Below are 21,643 nucleotides of genomic sequence, written 5' to 3'. Positions count from 1 at the left end.
TCCCATCATTCACACAACCAGACGCACCCCCCCCAACACCCTTATTTCTCACTGTGCATACCAATGAAGCAGGTATACTCTGTTACATTGCCAACTAAGGCAATGGAAAGCAAAAGTTGTAGTGCTTAGTAAAGGAATAGAAAAAACTAAACTTGTACCTACATTGAGTGTAATGACCCCAAGAGAATTTATTGAGCTTCTCCAGCAGGGGGCTGTAAGTACACAGAGAGAAGCTGCGAGCCTGCTGTCATCCTCGGCTCTACAGTTTATGCTTTAATGACCAAACACGAGGTGGTGCTTCAAGCATGGTGGCATAGGGACTACTTGTTGAACTACTGAAACTCGCTGGGTTGGAAGACGGTAGAGTTCAGCAACACAGCTGGTTGCTCTACACTGTGTTGTTTACTCTCTGGACCGTTTATAATTCCAAGGTTTGAAGATTAAATAAAGCCCTCCAAACAATCCAGCAATCCAACCCAAACTTGTAGCTCGGTTGATAACAGGAAATTTCACCGTTAATTCTGCATCTGCTTGTGTTATTGATTCCTGCCTCACAGCTGACCTCAACTCATGTGTCCTACACGTGTATGAATACTTCTGCGTCAGATCTACATTGTAACTTATGCAACAACCGAAACTTCATTTTAACCTTATGCCGAAATCTTCTAAATAACCTGCTGTGTACATCCAGAGAAATGTAACTAAACGTCAGGTTGATGCATACCACATAAGGCTGAGGTGTGGGGATAAAAGGAGTTTACTGTTACTATGTAGATTTCCCACAGAAGTATAAATCAAGTTTAATGTAGAGCAGTTAAGCTACAGGTGGTTCCTCCATCTTCAGATGCCAAACTTGACCAAAGTTTAACTTGATTCAGAAGCTTCTTCACAGATTCAGCTGCAAAATCGATTTATTTTGCTGTTGCAGATGCTGCTCTGACCGGATTGTGCATCCTCTTCGGACTTTATGATAAAGATTGGACAAATTCTGCACGTTTCTGCATTTTATACATGCAAATTCAGCAACACTCAAACATCCAAATCTGCTGACACACAAGTGTTTTGTGCTCCATGCAGTTTAAATCCATGATTTTGGGTAAACAGCTAAAGGCGTTCATCTGTACTTGGAGTGTTTGCACATTGCTGTGTGTAAGAGACTTTGAGCAGATCTGCAGTCTAAGGCCGGATTAAGACAGAGAGACCTCATTCAGAGGCAAACAATGGACCATTGCTCCAGTCATAATAAGCATTTGGCCTGTGACACAGCACACAGGCCGAGGTCCTCAACTAAATCAGAGCTGCCCTCTGCGCTGAGGACAAGCTCACACTGGCTGCTTGGTGAAAAACCAAGAAGCTGGAGTAGAAAAACTCCCGCACAAGTTCAAATGTACAGGCTCGCTGACAAAGAGCAGCTCAGAGCAGGTTTGACTGTGAGGACAATCACAAGACCGGAGCAAAGAAATAATGAATGCAATTCAAAAACAGACATTTACTGGCCTCAGTCTTCAACATGATGAGATACATTTGACTCAGCAGGTCAACACAATGCTGTGTTACACAGTAGCATTACTAGTAACACACCACAGTGATATAATGCACTGTGAAAGCTTGAGCTTTATAACAATAATACTTAAGGAACTGTTGTGTTACACAAGTACTAAACAGCATGTGGATGGACATCATCTTCTTCAGAGTCCAGTGGAAGTGTGCATGTCTTATGTTTGATCAATGACATGTCAGAATCTCTTATAGACCCACTTTGAGTCTCTGGATTATTGCAATAGTCCCAGTGTAGTTGGATCTCTGGTCCCTGTAGCGATCGCTCATAAAAACCACAGATACATTCCTCTGATCCCTGGTGCCAGGTTAATCCATAAAGCCCAGGCCATGCCTCAGGACTTACCTCAGGACTTAACTAATCTGGTGAGTTATGTGTTTTCCATTTTCAGGACCAAACAAGTGATTGTTATATTTGTTAAATTCAGGAGTTGCAGTCAAATCCACCCTGTCCTTCTTCTCCTTCTTTCCTGAGTCACAATTGAATTTCAGTGATCTTTGTCTCTTTTCCGTTGCTGGTCAGAGTGTGGGTGTCGCTTGGGACAGCGGTCGCTGTGTCCTTAGTCTCCGTGTCACTGCGGGGCATGCTCTCAGGTCGAGAACCAGACCCTTTGCCTCCCCTGGTCAGGCTCTTCTGGAAGCTCTCCGAGGTGAAGTAGTACACCACAGGATCCAGGCAGCAGTTGAGACTGGCCAGACATAGAGTGATGGGGTAAAGTGTTCGGACAAAGCGCTCCACAGTGCAGTTAGCCAGGGCCTGGGTTCGCACCAGGGCATACAGGAAGAGGATAGAGTTGTACGGGACGAAGCAGATGATGAAGATGCCAAGATGGACAAGGATCATCCGCAGGACGCGTTTCTTACTGTCACAGCCGTGACCAGCAGTCACGGGGCGACGCAGCGTCCGCAGAACCAGCGAGGAGCATATTAAATTGGCCAAGAGCGGGAGGAGGAAACCAACAATCTGGAAAAATAATAATAATAAAAACATTATGAAAATTACACCTTAATTCTACGTCTTGGTTATCGTAATAAAAAAACAAAGTCATCTGTATGTTGTGCGTCTCGATTCACCTCGATAAAAATGGTGATTTTAGACAGGTAGGTCTTCCAGGTGTTCTTGGAAAAGCCCTCGAAGCATGTGGTGGCTTTGTGTCGGCTGTTGATGGTAGAGAAGAAGGTCACCGAAATGCCTCCTCCCACGATGGTGAGCCACACGGCGGCGCACATCAGTGCCGCGTTCCTCCGCGTCCGGATGCCGCGTGAACGGAACGGATAGACTATCGCCAGGAAGCGGTCCACGCTGATGCAGGTGAGGAAGAGCATGCTGCCATAGATGTTAGTGATGAAGGCTGTTCCCGAAACCTTACACAGTCCATCTCCAAAAGGCCAGTTGCGGTTCACGTTGTAGAAGACCTTGAACGGCAACGTGAAAACAAACACTAAATCAGATAATGCTAAGTTGGTCATAAACATCGTGGTCTCGTTCTGCATCTTCATCCGGAAACAGAACACAAAGAGTGCGGCACAGTTGGTTATCAGGCCCGACACAAAGACCACGCTGTAAACCGCAGAGTACAAGTTGTACTTGAAGGAGTCGTCAATCCCACAGTCCACCATTCCGGTCTCGTTGATCACCAGGCTAGCCATGTTGAGAGCTCAGCCGCAGAGGGGGGGGCTCCAAAAAATATATAATAAAAGGGTGCACAACAGCTCAAAAGCTGTCGGGAAACGGGGGTGTTTTAGAGCGGAAATCTGGGGATCAAAGATGTCAGCAGGGGATCCACCAGTCAAGCCCCCTCGGAGTCATCGTCAGTCCTCCTGTGGAGAAAGAAGGAAAAAGCACTTAGTCACTTCCTCATTACAAAACCACTCTAGTTCTCCAGAAAATGTGGTACAACTGAACATGATGCAGATTTCATTTTAGGAATATGGCTGGTTGAAATGTATTACTCTGTGTTTCTACAACTGAATCTCAAGTGTACAATTCTGAAGAAACTACCAGATAGAGCCAAGTATTTAAAAGAAACAAGATACAAACAAAACTACATGGATTATCCATCCAAAACCATCTATATGTACGTATTGATACAGTCCTAAGATTTGGTCATGTTTGTATGTGACAGGATCGGGAATCATGGAGTCGCTCGTGATCAGGTATCACAATATTTTATATTTTAATTCTGAAAGGCACTTATCCGTGAAACATGCCAAAAAGAAAATAGTAAACCTGAATCTTGAACTGCATGATTATTATATATTGTTATCTGGCACTACTACATTTGTAGCTGATCGAGTAGAGTTAGTAAGGTAGGTTGTGAATGTTTCTCTCTAGTTGCTGGTCGACTTTTCTCTGCTTCAGTCAGTTTAGGAGGAAAATAACCTTTTAGACACAAATAACTGTGACGTCTTGTTAAATTCACACTATTGGCTAGCTGATAACATAAAGACATCAATGCTGCTGAAGTGGAACCTCTGCAGAAATTCTTCTCCAGTGCTGTTAATGTCAACTGCAGGTCACAAGTTCAGCCTCTGCCTCCCTGCTGCAGTGCTGTGCGGAGTTGTTTCCACAGGAAGAGGTGAACACGGCACGGTTAGCGTAGTGTCAATAGTGTCAATCGGATGGTAAGTTTCAGTATCGATTAGCATCCGAGTATCAATTTCTCTCATAAATGTAACGCTAATAATGGGTCAATTCAATTAATTCACGGGATTTATATGTAATTATTTGCTATAACAGTTACAAAATTGGGATATACCATTTAAAAGTGCACATATACAGACTGGGAAACTTTACGCCCATAAAAAGAGAGAATATTGAATGAATAACCACGCTACTTTTCATGAAGTCTTGTATGTAATCCCAGTAATCTTTCATATCAAAGATAAGATAAAACAAAAACTGAGGGTGCAGACACATTATGTCAGTATGCTGTGAAACTGCTTCTATCTGAACAGATATTGGCCTTTCACAGCAGTGTCTAATCAGAGGAAGTGAAACAAAATTACTGAATATATAACTATTTCACCATTCTAGCTGCTTTCAGGACTGTGTGAGATAACATAGCTAGAGACCGGAATATGTACTGTAGTGGGATATCTACATATTTCCTTTAAATTCCATTTATGTCCATGAACCAGAGTCAAAGAGTGCAACGTAAAATGAATGTATGGCTGAACTCCAGCTGGAAGAAGTAAATAACCCAGCGTGGTGGAAAGAGCAGCTGAGAGCGGCTCCCACCATCACAGAGCACTGCTGTGGGGTGAAATACAATAGTTTTGTCAAACATTAACAATTACACTGATCTGATATTGTTCCAGACAATGTGTTCCCAAGTTGTTTACTCGATGCTAAATCTGAATGTGTGAGGTCAGAACAGGAAGTAGGCAGATGGAAATGTGTTGGAGAGTGGTAACTATCTTATCTCTGCCACATCCACAACAAATTCATTATTTGGATTGGGGTAATGATTTCCAGTGAATCACAGTGTTCGAGTGGAAGTAAGTTAGAGGAAAGAAGCATTTCCATGTAAAAGAACATGGGCATGAAATTGCTACACAAAATAAGAGTAACTTTCCTTACAAAGTATTACAAATGTGGCAAACTAAACAACGCTTTACACTGAGAAAGAGGTGACGTCACCGAGCAGAACTACAAACCTTTAACTGCTGAGTGATTCAGTTCACGTTAACACATTATTTTAAGTTTCATAAGCAGTGCAGCTGTATGATGTTGGTTTCTAAGGTTTCTAAAGTCAGTTAAAAGCAAACCTCTGTGATGTCATCACACTTTGTGTCCAATTAAAAACAGAAAATTTGGCATTTTAAAGCGATTCCTGCATCCATCATTTTTCAAGCTTCACCTAAAACTCTAATTCTAACTTTCTTTTTTTGGTCTTCCATGGAAATGTACCCATGCTTTCCCACCCAGTTAAATAACCCGACAAGAGCTAAATCTGGGTTATGCAATTACACTAAACAAGCAGTGAGGTGCTCTCAACAGACTCTCCAACGCACGTACAAAGTGATGAGAGTTCAGGCTGTGTTGATAAATAAAGACGAACATATCAAATATGGATTTTCAAGTTCGATGGAGTAAAGCGTACACTAGTCCATCAGCACTGTCCTGTGCCTCCATCAGCCTTTACAATACCCCTACTGTACCCGTCTGCACCAGACGCACGCTTACATATGCACAAGGCTCCACATGTGAACGCACAAACAGGCAAACACTTTAAATGTGCCAGTCCTCCCTCTCTCTCTCCCACACAAACACACTAACACTATGCTTTTCTGTGTGCCGTGGCTCAGGCCCAGGACCCCTGACAGCGTCCCTGATTCACCGTCAGCTGTTGTTGCCTTTAAATGCAGCAGAGCCTATAGAACCGGGAATCTGGCAGCTGAACAGCTTGTTTAAAAGTCAGGAGAACTTCCAAGGTTTGAGCATGTTGTGGATTGCCAGTGGTCCAGCTGAGGGTTCTCAGCCTGGAGTGTGTGATTTCTCGCACAGGTCGTGGACAGCTGCACGGTTACGGGGTCTCCCCCCGTAGCAGCGACAGAAACAGGCCTCTGGAGACTCGCTGATACCAACAGATCGAGTTCAGAGCTCAGCACATATCCAGCTGTTCCTTTCTCTCACATGCTAGAAAGAATGAAAGCACACAGGGCTGAAGGTGGAGGACGAGGAGACGCACAGCGCGGTGTAATAAACGGACATCTTGACTACTTCACAACAGTACATGAAGTCCTCTGGGTGTTACTTAGATCAAAGCAGAAACAGTCAAAAAAAGTCAATATTAGAACTTTTTTATTATTATTAATAAATGTGAACATTTGCTAGTTTTCTTCTTCTATGATCCCAATTCGAGTATTGATTGAGACCTGAGAAAATGTATTGGACCTGTTTATTATTTAACTATTTTATGATAATATATACACAAAATTATTAATCAAATGTTTTAAAAATAAAGAAAACTAAAAGAACAAATATGGTGCTGGACGTAGTGTAATTTAACCAGGCTGTTACATGCACAACAAATACACAAAACTCTACTCATACTATCCATACTGCAAAAAATCTGTAGTAATGAGCATTACAGACAGATGCTAATGGTATTTCTTTCAGCTGCATCACTCCATCCACAGCTTAGGTTTTCTTTGTTAAAGCTGTTAGACATGTTGCTGGTTTCAGAAGCTTCAAACAACCAGAACCCGATAAAAAGGTGTTTTGTTTTTTTCTCCATTAGAGACAAAATCATCGGTTATCATCAGCTATAAAGGGAACTATTGCAGCTTAAAGACAAAGCAGAGCAAACTTACTGACAGCTGAATGGACGGTGACAGCTCACCTCCCGGTCACTGATGTTTGTCGGTGCAGCGGCGCAGCTGTCAAAGGGGGCGAAAAAACCCTCCAGACCTTCTTTTATTTCCCAACTTAAAGGTTTTGCTGCTGCTCCGACTGCAAACTACTTTCCTTAGAGTCTCTCACGAGTTAAACTGTAACCCACCAGCGCAAACCACTGGTTTTTAAGCGAGCCGCAAATCCTGACGACTCGCTCCGTCCGTCCGCTACAAATGTGACCGCATCACAACCCGCCACGCCTGCTGTGCGCGTGCGGAGAGCCGCCCGCACGGTGACAGGAAACGAGACAATAGTACCTCGGCCAGTGAGAAGGAGAGGAGGGGAGGAGGGAGAGAGTGAATAGAGATTTGTGAAGAAGGAGAGGACAAGGAGAGAGGGCCACACAAGAGTGATCCATCACAAAAGTCTTTCTTTTTTATTTTGCTTGGATGAGATAAAGATGGAGAGATTTTATTGGAGGATGTGCGGGTATAAACAGAAATGCACTAACAAAAAGTTTGTATAACTTCATTGTTCAAGTCAATATTTGGTATGATCATCTATATTCTTCAGTACAGCTTCCTTTTAATTTGCTCAAGTAGTTTTCAGGAATAGTTTTCCAGGTTTGCCAGGGACATTCAAAGCTCATTTTTTTGATGTTGGCTGCCTCTTGTTTTTTGCTCTCTGTCAATATTTTTAATTCCATTTTTTTTTATATAACTCCAAATAACAACAACAGTCACCTCATATTTATAGCCCCCTTTATATTGTAAGATGAGAACCCAACAATAATGCAGAGAAAACCACAACAACGATTAACTGGGTCTGGGTCCACATTTGCCTACTCGTTAGAGTTGGACAGATGGCACGGCAAGGTCGGATTCACCGGAAGGAAAAGTTGGAGGCTGGTACCCTAGAGATTGTTCAAAGGGCAAAAAACCAGTAGCAGAGGAGGTAAGTGAGTTATGTGCATACCCAACCCACACCAGTTGAGAGGACCAGGAGGAGGGGTTTGGGGGGGGTTACACAGCAGAGAGCTGTTTTTAGTTCTGGGTTTAGCCTCTCTGATTGACCAACATGTTGAGAATGAAAACCTGAGCTGAACTCCGAGGCTCTGAGTGCTGAACATTAGGTCTTTCATGCCTGGGAGATGAACTGAGTTCCTGGGTTGCTGACTATTCCTGAAAACATCATCAGTCAATAATTAGTTTCAAAACAGTGCAAGTTACAGTGCAGAATTATTTCTAATAAGGTAGCACCAATCTATGGTGAAGAAATGTCAAACGGTCTGAAATATTGTTGAAGATGCAGCAATTCATAAACATTCACTAGGAGTAAGTGCTGCCTCATAATAACATCGCAGTTATATTGAAGTAAAATTTTCAACCACAAGATAACTGCTGTAATAATGGAGATAGATATCCCATCTGCCACAGGATGAAAGGCGGGGTGCACCTTGGACTGTTCAATTGTCTGTCACAGGGCTAACACAGAGAGACAAACAAGCACTCACATCCACACCTACGAGCAATTTAGAAACACCAGTTAACCTGATCACACTAACTGTTTGGGAGGAACCCAGAGTACCCAGAGAGAACCAACACAGGCTCAGGGAGAACATGAAAACTCCTCACACTCCCCAGCCTATCTATTTCTTTAGCAGGTCTGTTCCTGCACATCAATCTAGGATGGATTACAAGCCCATTTCAAAACAATCTGAAGTCTATCAGCGATCGTGGCTCAAAGAGTTGGCAGTTCGTCCTGTAACCGGAAGGTTGCCGGTTCAAGCCCCGGCTTGGACAGTCTCGGTCGTTGTGTCCTTGGGCAAGACACTTCACCTACGGCCTACTGGTGATGGCCAGAGGGGCCAGTGGCGCGATATGGCAGCCTCGCTTCTGTCAGTCTGCCCCGGGGCAGCTGTGGCTACGATCTCCACCAGTGTGTGAATGTGCGAGTGAATGAATAGTGGAATTGTAAAGCGCTTTGAGGGGTCCGAAAAGCGCAATATAAATGCAATCCATTATTATTATCATTCTACTGTGAGAAACATTAGTACATTAAGATGGAACGGCTTGTTTGCAAGGAAAAAGACTCTTCTCTAAAAGGAACATGGTTGCATCCATTAGGTTTGCTAAAATGCATCTGAACAAACCACAAGACATCTGGAAAAATGCTCTTTGGATAAACAAGACCAAAGTGGAGATGTTTGGCCATAATGCAAAGCGCCGCTATTGGCAAAAACCAAACATAGCATATCAACACAAACACCTCATACCAACTGTCAAGCATGGTGGCAGAGGGGTGATGATTTGTGGTTGTTTTGCAGCTCTGTACCTTGGAGGCAAAGACCCCAGTCACCCATCACATGGACTCTTCACCCTCCTGCCCTCTGGGAGGCGCTACAGGAGCCTCCGGACTAAAACCACCAGGTACCGGAACAGCTTCTTCCCCACAGCTGTCAGACTCCTGAACTCTGCCTCCTGACATCTGACCCATGTTAACACATGGACTGGACATACACACACACACAACCACCTACACACACAATGGACAACTGTACCCTCATACACACAATAATAACATGGACTGAACCACCACTCACAACCACTAGCACTTTATGTAGCCTCTGTAGAAATTATCCACATGTCTTACTTATCTTAACTGCACTACTGTATAGTTCTGTGTAAATAATCATTCTGTACAATACCATAATTTTTAAATCTACAACTGTTTATAACCTGCATAGTTCACATTTCTGTATAGCTGTATATTTCATATTCTGTATAGTTTTTCATATTTATATCCTGTTCATAGCCTGTACATAGCTTGTACTCACTACAGCCTGTACATACTTATAGTTATAGCATATTCATAACATACTTCATACCGTGTACATTATAACATACCATAATAGACCCATTTCATATACTTACATATCTATATTATTGCTAATATATATTTGTAATATATCTATATCATGGCTAAAGCACTTCTGGATGGATGCAAACTGCATTTCGTTGCCCTGTACCTGTGCATGTGCAATGACAATAAAGTTGAATTCTATTCTATTCTATTTAGTCAACCACAAAGTATTCTAGGGTCAAATACGGGGCCATGTGTCCAACAGCTGAAGCTTGGCTGAATCTGGGTCACGTAAGTGGACGATGAGCCCAGCAAATCAACAACAGAACGGCTGAAGAAGAAAAAAAAGAGTCCAAATGTTGCAACAGCCCAGTCAAAGTCCATACATCGCCATGATTGAAATGCTGCGGTGGGACCTGAAGAGATCTGTGCATAAACAAACGACCGCAGACCTCGATGAACTGAAGTGTGCCAAAATTCCTCCACAACACTGTGAGAAAACTTCATGTTTTTCTGCTAAAAGTGGTTCTACAAGCTGTTGAATCATGCGGCGTAATTCGTTCTTCACACACTTCTTCTGCTTTACCGCAGCTAACTGTTAAATAACGATCTGAGGTAGTATTTCAATCATTTTGATCAGATCTGACAGAGAGAGTACAGTCTCCCCCCCCCCCCCCCCCCCCCCCCCCCCCATTATATATAGTATAAATACAGCACAATAAAAAAAATGGATGTGACATCTTCGGGGTGCCTGGCAACTTTACGGAGCCAAAACATAACAGTCGGCTCTGGTGAGTGATACCTCAAAATAACAGCGTAGTGCTATTTTGGCTGATCAAAGTCCTGCTATTGTTAAAACACAGCCATAATCTGTTGCAAAAAGAGTTATTTTTAACCAGGTGACAGGGCGGTGTTGGCCAGGTTTTCATTGTGTTCAGGCTGGCATGGGGCGCTACAGTATGTGAGCATGTGTGTGCTTGTGTGTCCGTGTGAACAATGTGTTTTTGTGTGACAGAGACACAGAGAGTGAGGTGCTTGACAGAGGGGAAGTGGTGTTTAGGAGTAGCGTCTGGCAGGCTGACTGCTCCACAATAGCAGCAGGGAGGACAGGACATCCTGCTTAAAGCCTAAACTGAGCTGAGACGCACACACACACACAGACACACAATGCTTTGCACACCACCAGATGTCTTTAACTGTCTTAATTGCTGATGTTGAAGAACAAGCACTTAAAGAAGTGTGAGTCACACCGTGTGATAAGAGCATATTTCCTGAATGGTGTTTCACATCTTGACTACTGTAATTGAATCCAGATAGTGAGCCTAATCATCCAGAGGGTATCCCATTAATTTGGCAAGGCCTAATATAAGCCACAGTGGCATGTAAAACAGTGCAAACAATGCCATTTTCACATATATCCTTACAGTGACTTTCATCTGCCACCACCAAATCCACTTTAATTTATTCAGCCATCATCAGAGGGGCTGGATGCTAAAGCAGTATTAATAAAATTAAATGTGTAAATAATCAGAGTATTGGACCTATATTACCTCGACCTAGAGCCCCAAAACGTACCCCAATCACACAAACCCATATGCACTCCTCCCTCCTGCTTCTCTGTGTTTGGTAAGGGTAACTAAGCTGTGCGGCCCTGGCCAGGGCTTTGTGAGTCACACCAACCAGAACAAAGACCCCATTACTGCCACCACCGCCTCCTTCCCTCCCTCCCTGGCCTCTTCTTCTTGGACCCTTCTGTCCAACGCTCCTTTAATGCAATGATGAGTGTATTTCCTTTGCTTTTCTTCCCTTGCTTCTGCCCATCCTCTCATTCACGGGCTCCAGGAGGGTTTAGGGGTAGCCCCGTCATGCCGTACATGCCTCTCCCCTGACAACAAGGCTGGACAAAGGCAGCAAGGCAGTATAACACAGGAGTCTCGAGCTTTGTAGGCTCTTTTTGGACTGATGTTAACAGGAGTACAGTGGGCTTTACTCCTTTACTCCTGTGTGCATGTGTGACCTTAGTCCCTGAGACGGCATTAATCTCTGACCTGATTAGACACTCGATTGGGCAGAGCCCAGATCAATGCCGCTGGCTTTAACTGAGGCCTCCGAGAGCTACTACAGCTTGAGATCGAGGGGGAGTTGTTTACCCCACAGCACTGATAGGTGCAGCATGAGCAGCCATGGGTGAGTGCCCGTTTCTCCAGACTGAGAGGCGAGGCAGACAGGCTGACCAGACTGACCTCAACCTGTTCAGACTGAGCTGTTTGTCTTTGTGATATAATGGGCTGATGTTCCTCATTTCAAGGGAGTAAAAAGTCAGCTCTCAAAGACTGTATCAGCTCTTTTCCAAACATGGTCTTCTTGAAGGGGAAAATAGGCATTGCTCCAGGGGATAATTGAATTTAGTTTAATTTTAACCCTCTTTACTGTGTGATACAATAGATAAAAGCACTGTGTTACCATAGCTGTGTTGAGTGCTGAGCTTAGAAACAGTAAAAATCCATAAATACCTCTAATGATACATGAAAAAAGGACGTCCTTCATCCTAATAGCATAAACAATATAACCAAAGCTTTGTATTTAAAGTTCGGTTGTATATACTGTATATACAGCTGTTCATTAAGCAACCTACATGCATAGCTGTCTCTTAGTTAAAATTATCTCAGTGCAATAAACAGCTTTTTAGGGCCGGAAGGGGTGCCATTAAGAGGGGGCAATGGGGGCACTGGCCACCACCCAAGATTTGCTGCCCCCTCCAGTGGCCCCCCACTGGCAAGCGGAGATGGGCGTCCGATTACTTTTTTCAAGTAACGAGTAGTGTAAGAGATTACTATTGCAAAAAAGTAATTAGATTACTGTTACTTTCCCGTAAGCACGCTGTGTTACTCCGTTACTGCGTTACTAAACCTTCATGATTTTGTTTGTGAGAGTGTCTCATGACAGTGACGTAAGCATGTGCGACGCTCGTGGCAGCAACAGACGTGTGCAGATCAACAATGGATAATATGGAGTGATGGAGAGAGTACGACCGTGCAGTTTAAAGCATGGCCGTACTTACATTACTTTAAGTTTTAGTCCGTAAAAAGTGACAAATAACATTAGCGTACACTGTACACTCTGCATGGGAAGAAAACTTCTGTCTACAGCGAAAAATCAAACTTCAAATCTGAGCGAGCGCCTAGCACGCCGCCACGGGAACGTGACATTCACAGAGAAACCCCCGGATCCCCCTGCGGACATGACTGCGACACCAGGCAAACCTCCACCTGCTCCACTCCTGCTAAACAGGTGAACATAGATTTAAGAGCGACAGGACTTAGTGCCGCTGAATCTTTGATTTTATTTATTTTCTGCTGTGTTTTACTTGCATCTATTTGAAAGAGTGTAAACAGAATATGCAGAATGTGCAGAAAATAAGTTTAAATGTTAAACAATTTCTTCAAGTCAAAAACTGTTTCATATAGTTAAATCTTTGCTTAATGCGTAAAATTAAAAGATTAAAACTCATAAAACGTTTTCTATTTGATTCAATTTCATATGATGGATTATGAATAAAAAATAGAATTGGGCTGAAAGGTCTGTTGCTTTATTACGTATTCACGTTGTGTATCATGTTTTTTAAAAAATTACTAAGTAACTAATTACTTTTGAAAATGAGTAATCAGTAAAGTAGCGGGATTACTTTTTAAAGAAGTAATCAGTAATTAGTTACTAATTAGTTTTTTCAAGTAACTTTACCAACACTGCTGTCAAGACTGTCCTATGCTGGTATTAATTCTAATAAACGTGAGCAAACGAGAGCGACACCCTACAATGAGTTGAAACATTAACTTCTTATTTATTCCTGCTTAAAACTGATTATTATGAATTTCAAAATCTTATTTGGTTTTCAGTGTTATCATCTTTAACAGCAGGAAATTAACTAGGCATATATTTCTTGTCTCTCTTTTTGACATATTTGTCAAGTAACCTGTATTTGACAACACTATAATAAAACTGGAAATTCTGTATTTGGTGCGACACTCCACATGACCACTGCTATGAAAACATTCTGGAGACGCAACTGCAGCAGAAACTTGAGAAATCTCTGCTGGAAACATGTAACAGTTTATAAATATTTTATTTATACATCAGAATTAAGGAGGAAAAAATACTTTTCCTGTATATTGTGAGTACGTTTGCAGGTAAAAAAAAAATCAGTTAAATACAGTGAAATGAACGTGTGTCACAGCTCAAGGGATGGACATGCTAACCTGTCTAGAACAGGTCTGCAACCTTTACTATCCTAAAAGCCTTTATGTGCGTTATCTTTCTGATTTCTCATCCACAGGAAGAGATCCATGCCATCACACAGATTCACCAGAATAAATGAGAACAAGGCGTCAGGTGGTAGAAGTAGGCTATGATGAACTTTTTTTGCTGTTGTTTTTTTTTTAATATACATTTATATTCACACTCAGTCTGAGTGTGGTTTTTTTTTCTCCTCCTCTTACCTCATGTTATGTATTTTGTTGTTTTTTTTCCTATCAGCCTACCTTTCTGACATGTCTCCCCAATGTGATGTTTGTGTAAAGTTGGTCAGAAGGTTCCTTTGTGAGTGCGCATGCGCCATTAGCGCGCTGCCTGCTGTAACCCTAATTTCCTTCGGGATTAATAAAGTATTCTGATTCTGATTCTGATTAACAACATGTAAAACTGTAACTTACTGTCAGTTTAATCAGTTGGCGAAAATCTGCACATTAATTGATAGATTTCTTTACAGACATCATAGCTGCAACAGTGTGACAAAGCATGTGGCTTAATGATCTGGACTGATGGATTTTTCTTTCTTTGACACTGGAAAAATGAAACAGCCCAAATGAGGGCGCTGTTGAACTACATGTCAAAACAAGAGGCCATTCTGTACTGTTATATGTTACTGACTGTTTCATTGGTAACAAATGACATGTTTTTGATGAACGTATCACAACCTCATCTTCAAGAAATGTTAGGACAAATAAATCAGGTCCTATCAGGACTGTTGGCAATGAGTGGATACAGGTTTGGTCCATTTGCTAATTAGGAAAAGTCAAACACAGAAAGAGTTTTAAAGTGGCCGACAGGCAGGTTGTTGGTGACTTTCACATGATAGAGTTTTAAGCATAAAAAAAAGAGTAGATAAACTCGAGGAGCATGGCAGCCTTCCTGAGAATCATGGTTAGCAGGATCAGAGAAGAAGTGAAACCCAGGCCACAAGCACGGAGGCAAAACAGCAGACGCATTATTATTACAGATAAAGGCAGTGGGAGAAAACAGGAACAGGAGAAGGAAAATACCCAAGGTATGAAAAATTTCAACTTCAGCCTTATATTTAAAATTGAAAGACAACACATCAAAGATCAAAGCTGAGAGAAGATGAAGTCTAAATGTCAGAGGGCTCATTACAGACATACAAACTTCGGTCCGTAAACCTTTGATGCAAACCGGTCGAGCACAAGGCCCATGTTGATTTGAGATGAAATGACCCAGTTACCACGGTCTCTCCTTTACAGCCTGTAGTGCAGATGAACCTTGACTCGTTCGAGAGAACAAACAGGACATGTTGTTATTTTTAAAAGTGTAACCTCCCACATTGTTCCCCTGTGAGTGACAGCTGCGATGCCAAAGTAGTCTGCGTAGGGCCACCACTGCCAAACATCACGGGAAGGAAGCGGCCACCGAGGCCCCTCTTTCTTAAGCTGTTCCTCGCTTTTCAGCTTTAATTGATTTCTTCCAGGAACACTTGAGTTTGCAGCTACACACTGATACACACAAACACAGTAGTAAATAGGTTAGCATAGAAGCAGAGTTCCTCGATCCTCTTCAGTCTTTTACACTGTGTCAGGAGCTCCTTGGAGTGGATTATGTAAAGAAGCAGAGCAAGCAGCTCTGTGCTTCCTTCTGCTGGACACACCGCACACTGCAAGAACAAACTCTGGATTCAGTCACAAGTACGTGGAAGCTGCTGCTCACATTAACTTTGAACCATGTAATGTGTTCACCCCTCTCTGTGGTTGGAACTTCCTTAATTTCATCATGTATGGCAGCGACAGAGCACATATTTCTCGGCACTGACTGCTGTGTGTGACGTGGTTATGTCGCAGATTCTATCCAGATGTAAGCACCTGTCGTTATCTTGAATCTCTCATGTGCTTTGTGACAAATGTGAGGAGTTCAGGTATGACTGTGGTGGTTGGTTAGATCATGTCTTGATACAGCCCTGCCTGCCAAGCTGAGTGTTTGTGGCTTTGGTCCTGCTCAAAGTTACCCACATTTCACTAACCATCCATCAAATCGTTTAGGAAAATTATTTTCCAATCAGCGTGTGCGCATTTGTACTATCCACATAGTAACAAATTAAATCAATAGAAGACATTACGGAAATTACACTGAGGCCATTTCCATTCATTAGAGCTTCCTTGTGACCCATCCCAGTTTGTTGTTTTTGTTGTTGTTGTTTTCCGTTTTGAAAAGCTGCAGTGAACTGGAAACCTTTTAGAAAAGACTGTTATGAGCTCTAGTGTGCGGTTTTACCACGGCAAACCTTTTATTGTGTTGCACTCTGGTATTAACACCATTTCCTGGGCTGGCTGCCAGTTTAAATAAGGGAGAGACAACAAGTGAGCGCGCATTTGCACGTAAAGCTGATCATGTCATATAAGCCTCTCAAAAATCAAGTGTGAAAGCTGTGTGTGTTCAGATTCCCATTTAAAGGATGTTTTGTCCTGTTGCAACACATTTTGTTGTACCAAAAGTATTTGTTTTTTTAGTAATATATGTCAATACATCATTTTAAACTCCAAGCAAATTTCAGGTGTTACTCCAAGTAATGTTAAAAAAAACTAAACTTGCTTTTAGTTTGTGTTTACACATGAAAAGTTGAAAAAGAATTAAACAGTCTTTTTATGTCTGACAGTCAGACGTTCCTCTGCTCAGTTCATAAAACACTGTACATAAAAGATGGGCATTAAATGTGGTTACTGAAAAGTGAAACGGCTTAAATGTGAACTCTTTTTGAATCGTCGTGCCGAGCAGGGTGTGACGACTTTGAATACAAAGAAAAGAAGAATTGTTTAGAAGTTTATGAGAAAATTACACTAATTCATATTTGATATGTGACCTCAGTAAAGAGCTTCCTAATGAGTTAATGGTTATAGTCACATGTTTTAACTCTTACTGAATATAACATTACATTAATTTTGTCAATTATAGTCCCATTAAGACTCAAACAGATGCAGATAAAGCATGTTTTAGTGCATGGCTCCGCCTGTAACAGATAAAACACAAAAATTCCGAAGATTAACCCCTCGATGCCTAGTGTACCACATATGATACAAAGAATGTACTGAAAAACCTGAATAAACTCCACAATGCAGCTTTTTCCCCCAAATGCCAGATAAAGCAAATATGATACAAATTAAAAGTCCATCCATTCTCTTTTCCTTGTATCCTTATCAGAGTTGCTGGGATAAGCTGGAGCCTACCTCAGCTGTCATAGGGCGAGAGGTGGACTCAAATTAAAGGTCAAATTAAAGGTCATTTATGGAAATTAAAATGTTATTAATTTTTAAAGCAAATTCCTCAGATCATTCATAAAGCTAATTTTCCTCAATGATGATCTGTTTCTGAAAAATCACTTTCATTTTACTCTGAAGCTCCTGAACTGGATAAGTGGCTATGCAAATGGGAATTCAGATGATGGGTTAGTCACTGATTAGTTGTCTATTTATGACTACTGTAAGTATGAAACACTTGTATTTCCTGTTCCAGCTGAACAGAAGGCCTAGTGTAACTTCTACTTTGCTTTCTGTAGTCAAATTCATGTTTATTAACATTTTAAAGCATTCATTTTTACATTAGTATATTTTTTTTTATTGGTTTTATAAATTAAAATCAAATAGTCTGTATGACAGATTATTCGCAGAAAAGCTTACATAGTCTGGCTTGTAAAATAAGTTTTTATAAATAAGATTTTGTTTTTGTATAAATACAACCATTTCTCCTCCTCTTACAAAGGTCTAATGATAAGAACTCTTTTTCCTCTGTGGCTGACCATAGAAGATGGTGTAATGCAGCCATGAATTCACCAGCCATAACATCTTCCTCAGATAACACGAGAAGGTAGGCAGGGAGGGGGGAAGCACGATGCCAGGAGGGGAAATCTGAGCATCCTGAAATGCTGAGGGGTCCTGCAATGTTTTGCAGTGTAGCAAAGACGTGAGTTCCAGCAGCACAAGCATCCAGGCCAGACGGCAGCTGAGCTGCGCCCAGCGAGAAGTCCTGAATCTCCGAGTCTGCTGAGGCCAGCGTGACACCAGCGTGGCCTCGAGTCCCAGCAGACCCAACAGCAGCAGAGAGGCCAGCTGATGTGCATCAAGCAGCTGATGACAGAGCACTTTTGCGGCCTCTCTCCACCAAACCAATTTCCCGTCCTTCATAAAACTCACCTCCTCCTTCCAGCCCGCCTCCTCCATCCACTTGCCCAGGGTCGCTCCCAGCTGAATCGCCCAGTGCAGCAGCACCAGGCTATCTGAGTGAGCCAGTTGGCTCAGGAGGACAGTGGAGGGCTTGGTGGAGATGTGAGGGGAGCGCAGGAGCAACAGAGCACGCAGGCTGAATACACAGCCCAGGAGCAGGGGGAGGCCCACCCCATGGGGGAACAGCAGCACCGTCACCAGCTTCAGCAGTAAAAACCTGCGTAGCCATCCTTTGGAGGCCAGGTGCACCCCTTTTGTGACTGAACCAGGAAGGCAGAGGCAGCTTATCTCCCAGATCGACTTTAAAAGTTGATGCGACCTGCAGAGAGTGCAGCACGGGGCGGTTAGCTCAGAATGACATAAAACAGTTTAGACACTAAATAATTCTCTAAATTGTCGCTGCCTCACCACAGACTCACTGCTGACTTATCTCGTCTACATAGATTTCTTAATGCTGTTCTCTATTTTTATGAGTAGGCAGTACTACTCATGAAGGCAGAAACCCAGGCAAGCAAACAAACCACTGATAAATTTCTCAGCTTTACAGGAGTCTTAAGATGACTCATGTTAACTTCATTTAGCCTATAAGTCAAGTTACACTGAAAAATACAGCAGTAAGTTATGCTTTTAATTGGAAAATAAATATAACGTGCAAACTTTTAAAATTTCCTAAGCAAAATAGCTATATACCAGTTTATGTGTATAAAAACTCTCATGATTCACAGTATGTATGTATTCAAACCTTAGCTAAAGCTATCTGGAAAACAATACGTTTGAAACTGCTCTTATTAATTATAAAAGTTAGCTTCATTTAGATCAGGGGTGGGCAACTCCAGGCCTCGAGTGCCGGTGTCCTGCAGGTTTTAGATGTGTCCTTGATCCATCACAGCTGATTCAAATGGCTAAATTACCTCCCCAACATGTCTTGAAGCTCTCCAGAGGCCTGGGAACAAACTAATTATTTGATTCAGGTGTGTTGGCCCAGGGTGAGATCTAAAACCTGCAGGAAACCAGCACTCGAGTCCTGGAGTTGCCTACCCCTGATTTAGATCATTTCCTCAGCTTTGTTAACCTTCGTCTATCGCTTCTGATATCTAAGGAACTCACCTGTGTATAGACAGGAAGTCGCGACTGAAGGTCATTGCCCTGTTTCACCTCTTGTGCGTTGATCTCTTCTTTTAAAAAAATCACATTTTAGCCCCTCATCCCAGCCCGGCTGCCGGCGTGGGCAAATGGAAAACAGTGAGTGTGAGGAGCCCCAGCTCTCTTCTCCTTATTAGTGCCGGTTGCTTCAGCTCAGTTGGCTCATTCTCACTCTGTGGTGTCATGTCTGTGAGCAAAGCTGAATCTGACTCACAAGGGCAGAGGATCTGTGCCCAAGAGTTATCTTTTCACAGCAGACATCAGCCTAACCTGTATGTTTTTCAATGTGGCACAGAGACAAAAAGGAGTTTCCTCAAAGAGCCTTTTATACAGACTAATATCAAACCAGTAACTAATACAGCTTCATATAATTTTGTCTTTATTCTTTTTAGATGTATGATTGAAGAGTTGACTAAACAGCCAGCATGTGCTGTCAACATCTCATGTATTGCTGTAGGGCAGGTAGAGACATGCACACAACAAGGATATGATCACTACAACTGCTGCCAGCTAAGAATGACTCATGACTTGACTCACTTTGACATTAGTTGTATTCAGTTCAAGTTTGTTTATACAGCACCTAGTTACAACAGCAGCCACCCAAAGTCACTTTGTTCTGCAAGCTAACAACCGCACGAAAACCCCAACAATCAGATGATTCCCTATGAATGAACTCTATGCAGCAGTGGGAGGGGAAAACTCTTGTAAGAGGAAGAAACTTCTGGCAGAACCAGCTATGGGTTGGGGGCGATGGGAAAGACTGGACGTGTAGCAGTGGGGAGAAAAAAGAGGTGACTGGAGAAGAAACCAGCGGATCACACAAAGTCCGGGAGTCTGAGCCTATAGCGGCGTAACTAAGGGACGGTTCAGGGTCACCACATCCGACACAAAGACTAATCTTAAAAGTAGAGAGGGTGTCTAACTGGCCCAAATGGACACAAACGGTCTAATGGCTGAAGGCTGTTAGGACGTTTTTGTATGAGGAGAAAGCTTTTAAATTAAACTCTGTGATTAAGAGGAGGTAATGAAGAGAAGCTAGTACAGGAGAAAAATGCTCTATCTTTCTGCTCTGTTGCAGTACTGTCACTGCAGCTTTTTGGATTAACTGCACAGCCTGATAATAATGAATTACAGTAGCCCAGCCTAGAAGTAATGAATGCACAGACTAAGACGGGATGTTTCTGCGATATTGGGCAGATGAATGAAAGGCTGTCCTAGATATTTGTTAATGTGTGGATTGAAGGGCATATGCTGTTTAAAAACAACTCTTGGGTTCCCCACAGTGTTACTGGAGACCAAGGTACTGCCATCCAGAGTAAGACATGCCTAGTTTAACTAGATGATTTGTGCTCCCTGGCTTCACAGATAAATAAAGCTTGGTATCATTTGCAAAGCAGTAAAATTATATACTGTGTTTTCTAATAATACTGCCAGGGGAAACACGTATAACGTAAATAGCGTTGCTCCCAGCAAAGAACCCTGAAGTCCACGATTAACTTTTGCATGTGAAGAAAAGCCATTTACATCCAAAAATCTGAGTTTATCAGATGTGATTGAAACCACTGCTGCACATTTCCTTTAATACCAATCCTATTATTGGAAATATTAAAGATAATAAAGGAAAATGCCAATTTTATTTAACCTCCTAGGACCTGGTGTACACATATGTGGACATCACATTCTGGGTTGTCTAGACCAGCGGTCCCCACGGACCGATTTATGTCTGACAATATTTTCACGGACCGGCTTTAAGGTGTTGTGGATAAATACAACAAAATAAAACCAGTAACGGTACAAAAACAGAAAATTTATTCATAGCACACAGGAAAAGATCCAGGGAAACCGAGTTAACGATAAAAAAATAACGATAAAAACTGATAAAAACCCTGAAAACCATAAATTTCACACCCGAGCCTCAACTCTCGCAGCCCAGTACCAAACAACTCCCTGGGATTGGGGACCGCTGGTCTAGACCACAATACTTAATTTTGCTCTATAAGGGCCTAATATCTCTTACGAGAACATTACACTGCCACTGGTCTATCGAAATTTAAAACGAATGTTCTCATATGTGGATATCAGACCCTTATAGAGAAAAATCAGGTAAAAAGATAATTCTTTGATTTTACATTCATCAGCTCAAGTAGCAAAGCGAAGTTAAAAATGCATGCCATGAAAGAGTTCAGGTCTTAGGAGGTTAAGGTAACAAACTGTATCAAATGATGCACTGAAGTCTCCCAGG

General features: G+C 42.2%; 2 protein-coding genes across 4 annotated transcripts; both read right to left on the bottom strand.

Annotated features, from left to right (window-relative positions):
- Nucleotides 1-183: 183 nt before the first annotated feature.
- On the bottom strand, nucleotides 184-7,174 carry lpar4 (lysophosphatidic acid receptor 4). Of its 3 annotated transcripts, none has more exons than XM_086307305.1 (3): nucleotides 6,877-7,174; nucleotides 2,632-3,378; nucleotides 184-2,521 (listed from the first exon to the last, which is right to left on the bottom strand). In XM_086307305.1, the coding sequence occupies exons 2-3, from the start codon at nucleotides 3,205-3,207 to the stop codon at nucleotides 2,033-2,035; spliced, it is 1,065 nt and encodes a 354-aa protein (XP_086163431.1). In that variant the 5' UTR covers nucleotides 3,208-3,378; nucleotides 6,877-7,174; the 3' UTR covers nucleotides 184-2,032. The 3 variants fall into 3 exon arrangements, with proteins under 3 accessions (XP_086163431.1, XP_086163450.1, XP_086163440.1); XM_086307324.1 differs by having other exon boundaries at nucleotides 6,881-7,174; XM_086307314.1 differs by having other exon boundaries at nucleotides 6,906-7,174.
- Nucleotides 7,175-16,069: 8,895 nt separating this feature from the next.
- LOC147337624 (uncharacterized) lies at nucleotides 16,070-19,749 on the bottom strand. The gene is made up of 2 exons (XM_086307291.1): nucleotides 19,366-19,749; nucleotides 16,070-18,577 (listed from the first exon to the last, which is right to left on the bottom strand). The coding sequence occupies exons 1-2, from the start codon at nucleotides 19,398-19,400 to the stop codon at nucleotides 17,800-17,802; spliced, it is 813 nt and encodes a 270-aa protein (XP_086163417.1). The 5' UTR covers nucleotides 19,401-19,749; the 3' UTR covers nucleotides 16,070-17,799.
- Nucleotides 19,750-21,643: the final 1,894 nt, after the last annotated feature.

This window comes from Aulonocara sp. 'chitande type north' Nkhata Bay, linkage group LG2 (assembly GCF_057382095.1).
Source record: "Aulonocara sp. 'chitande type north' Nkhata Bay isolate Kocher_YH1m ecotype deep benthic linkage group LG2, A_spYH_male_GT1.1, whole genome shotgun sequence".
In the NCBI taxonomy this organism is placed as follows: Eukaryota; Metazoa; Chordata; class Actinopteri; order Cichliformes; family Cichlidae; genus Aulonocara; species Aulonocara sp. 'chitande type north' Nkhata Bay.
This window is presented reverse-complemented; position numbering and strand designations above follow the sequence as displayed.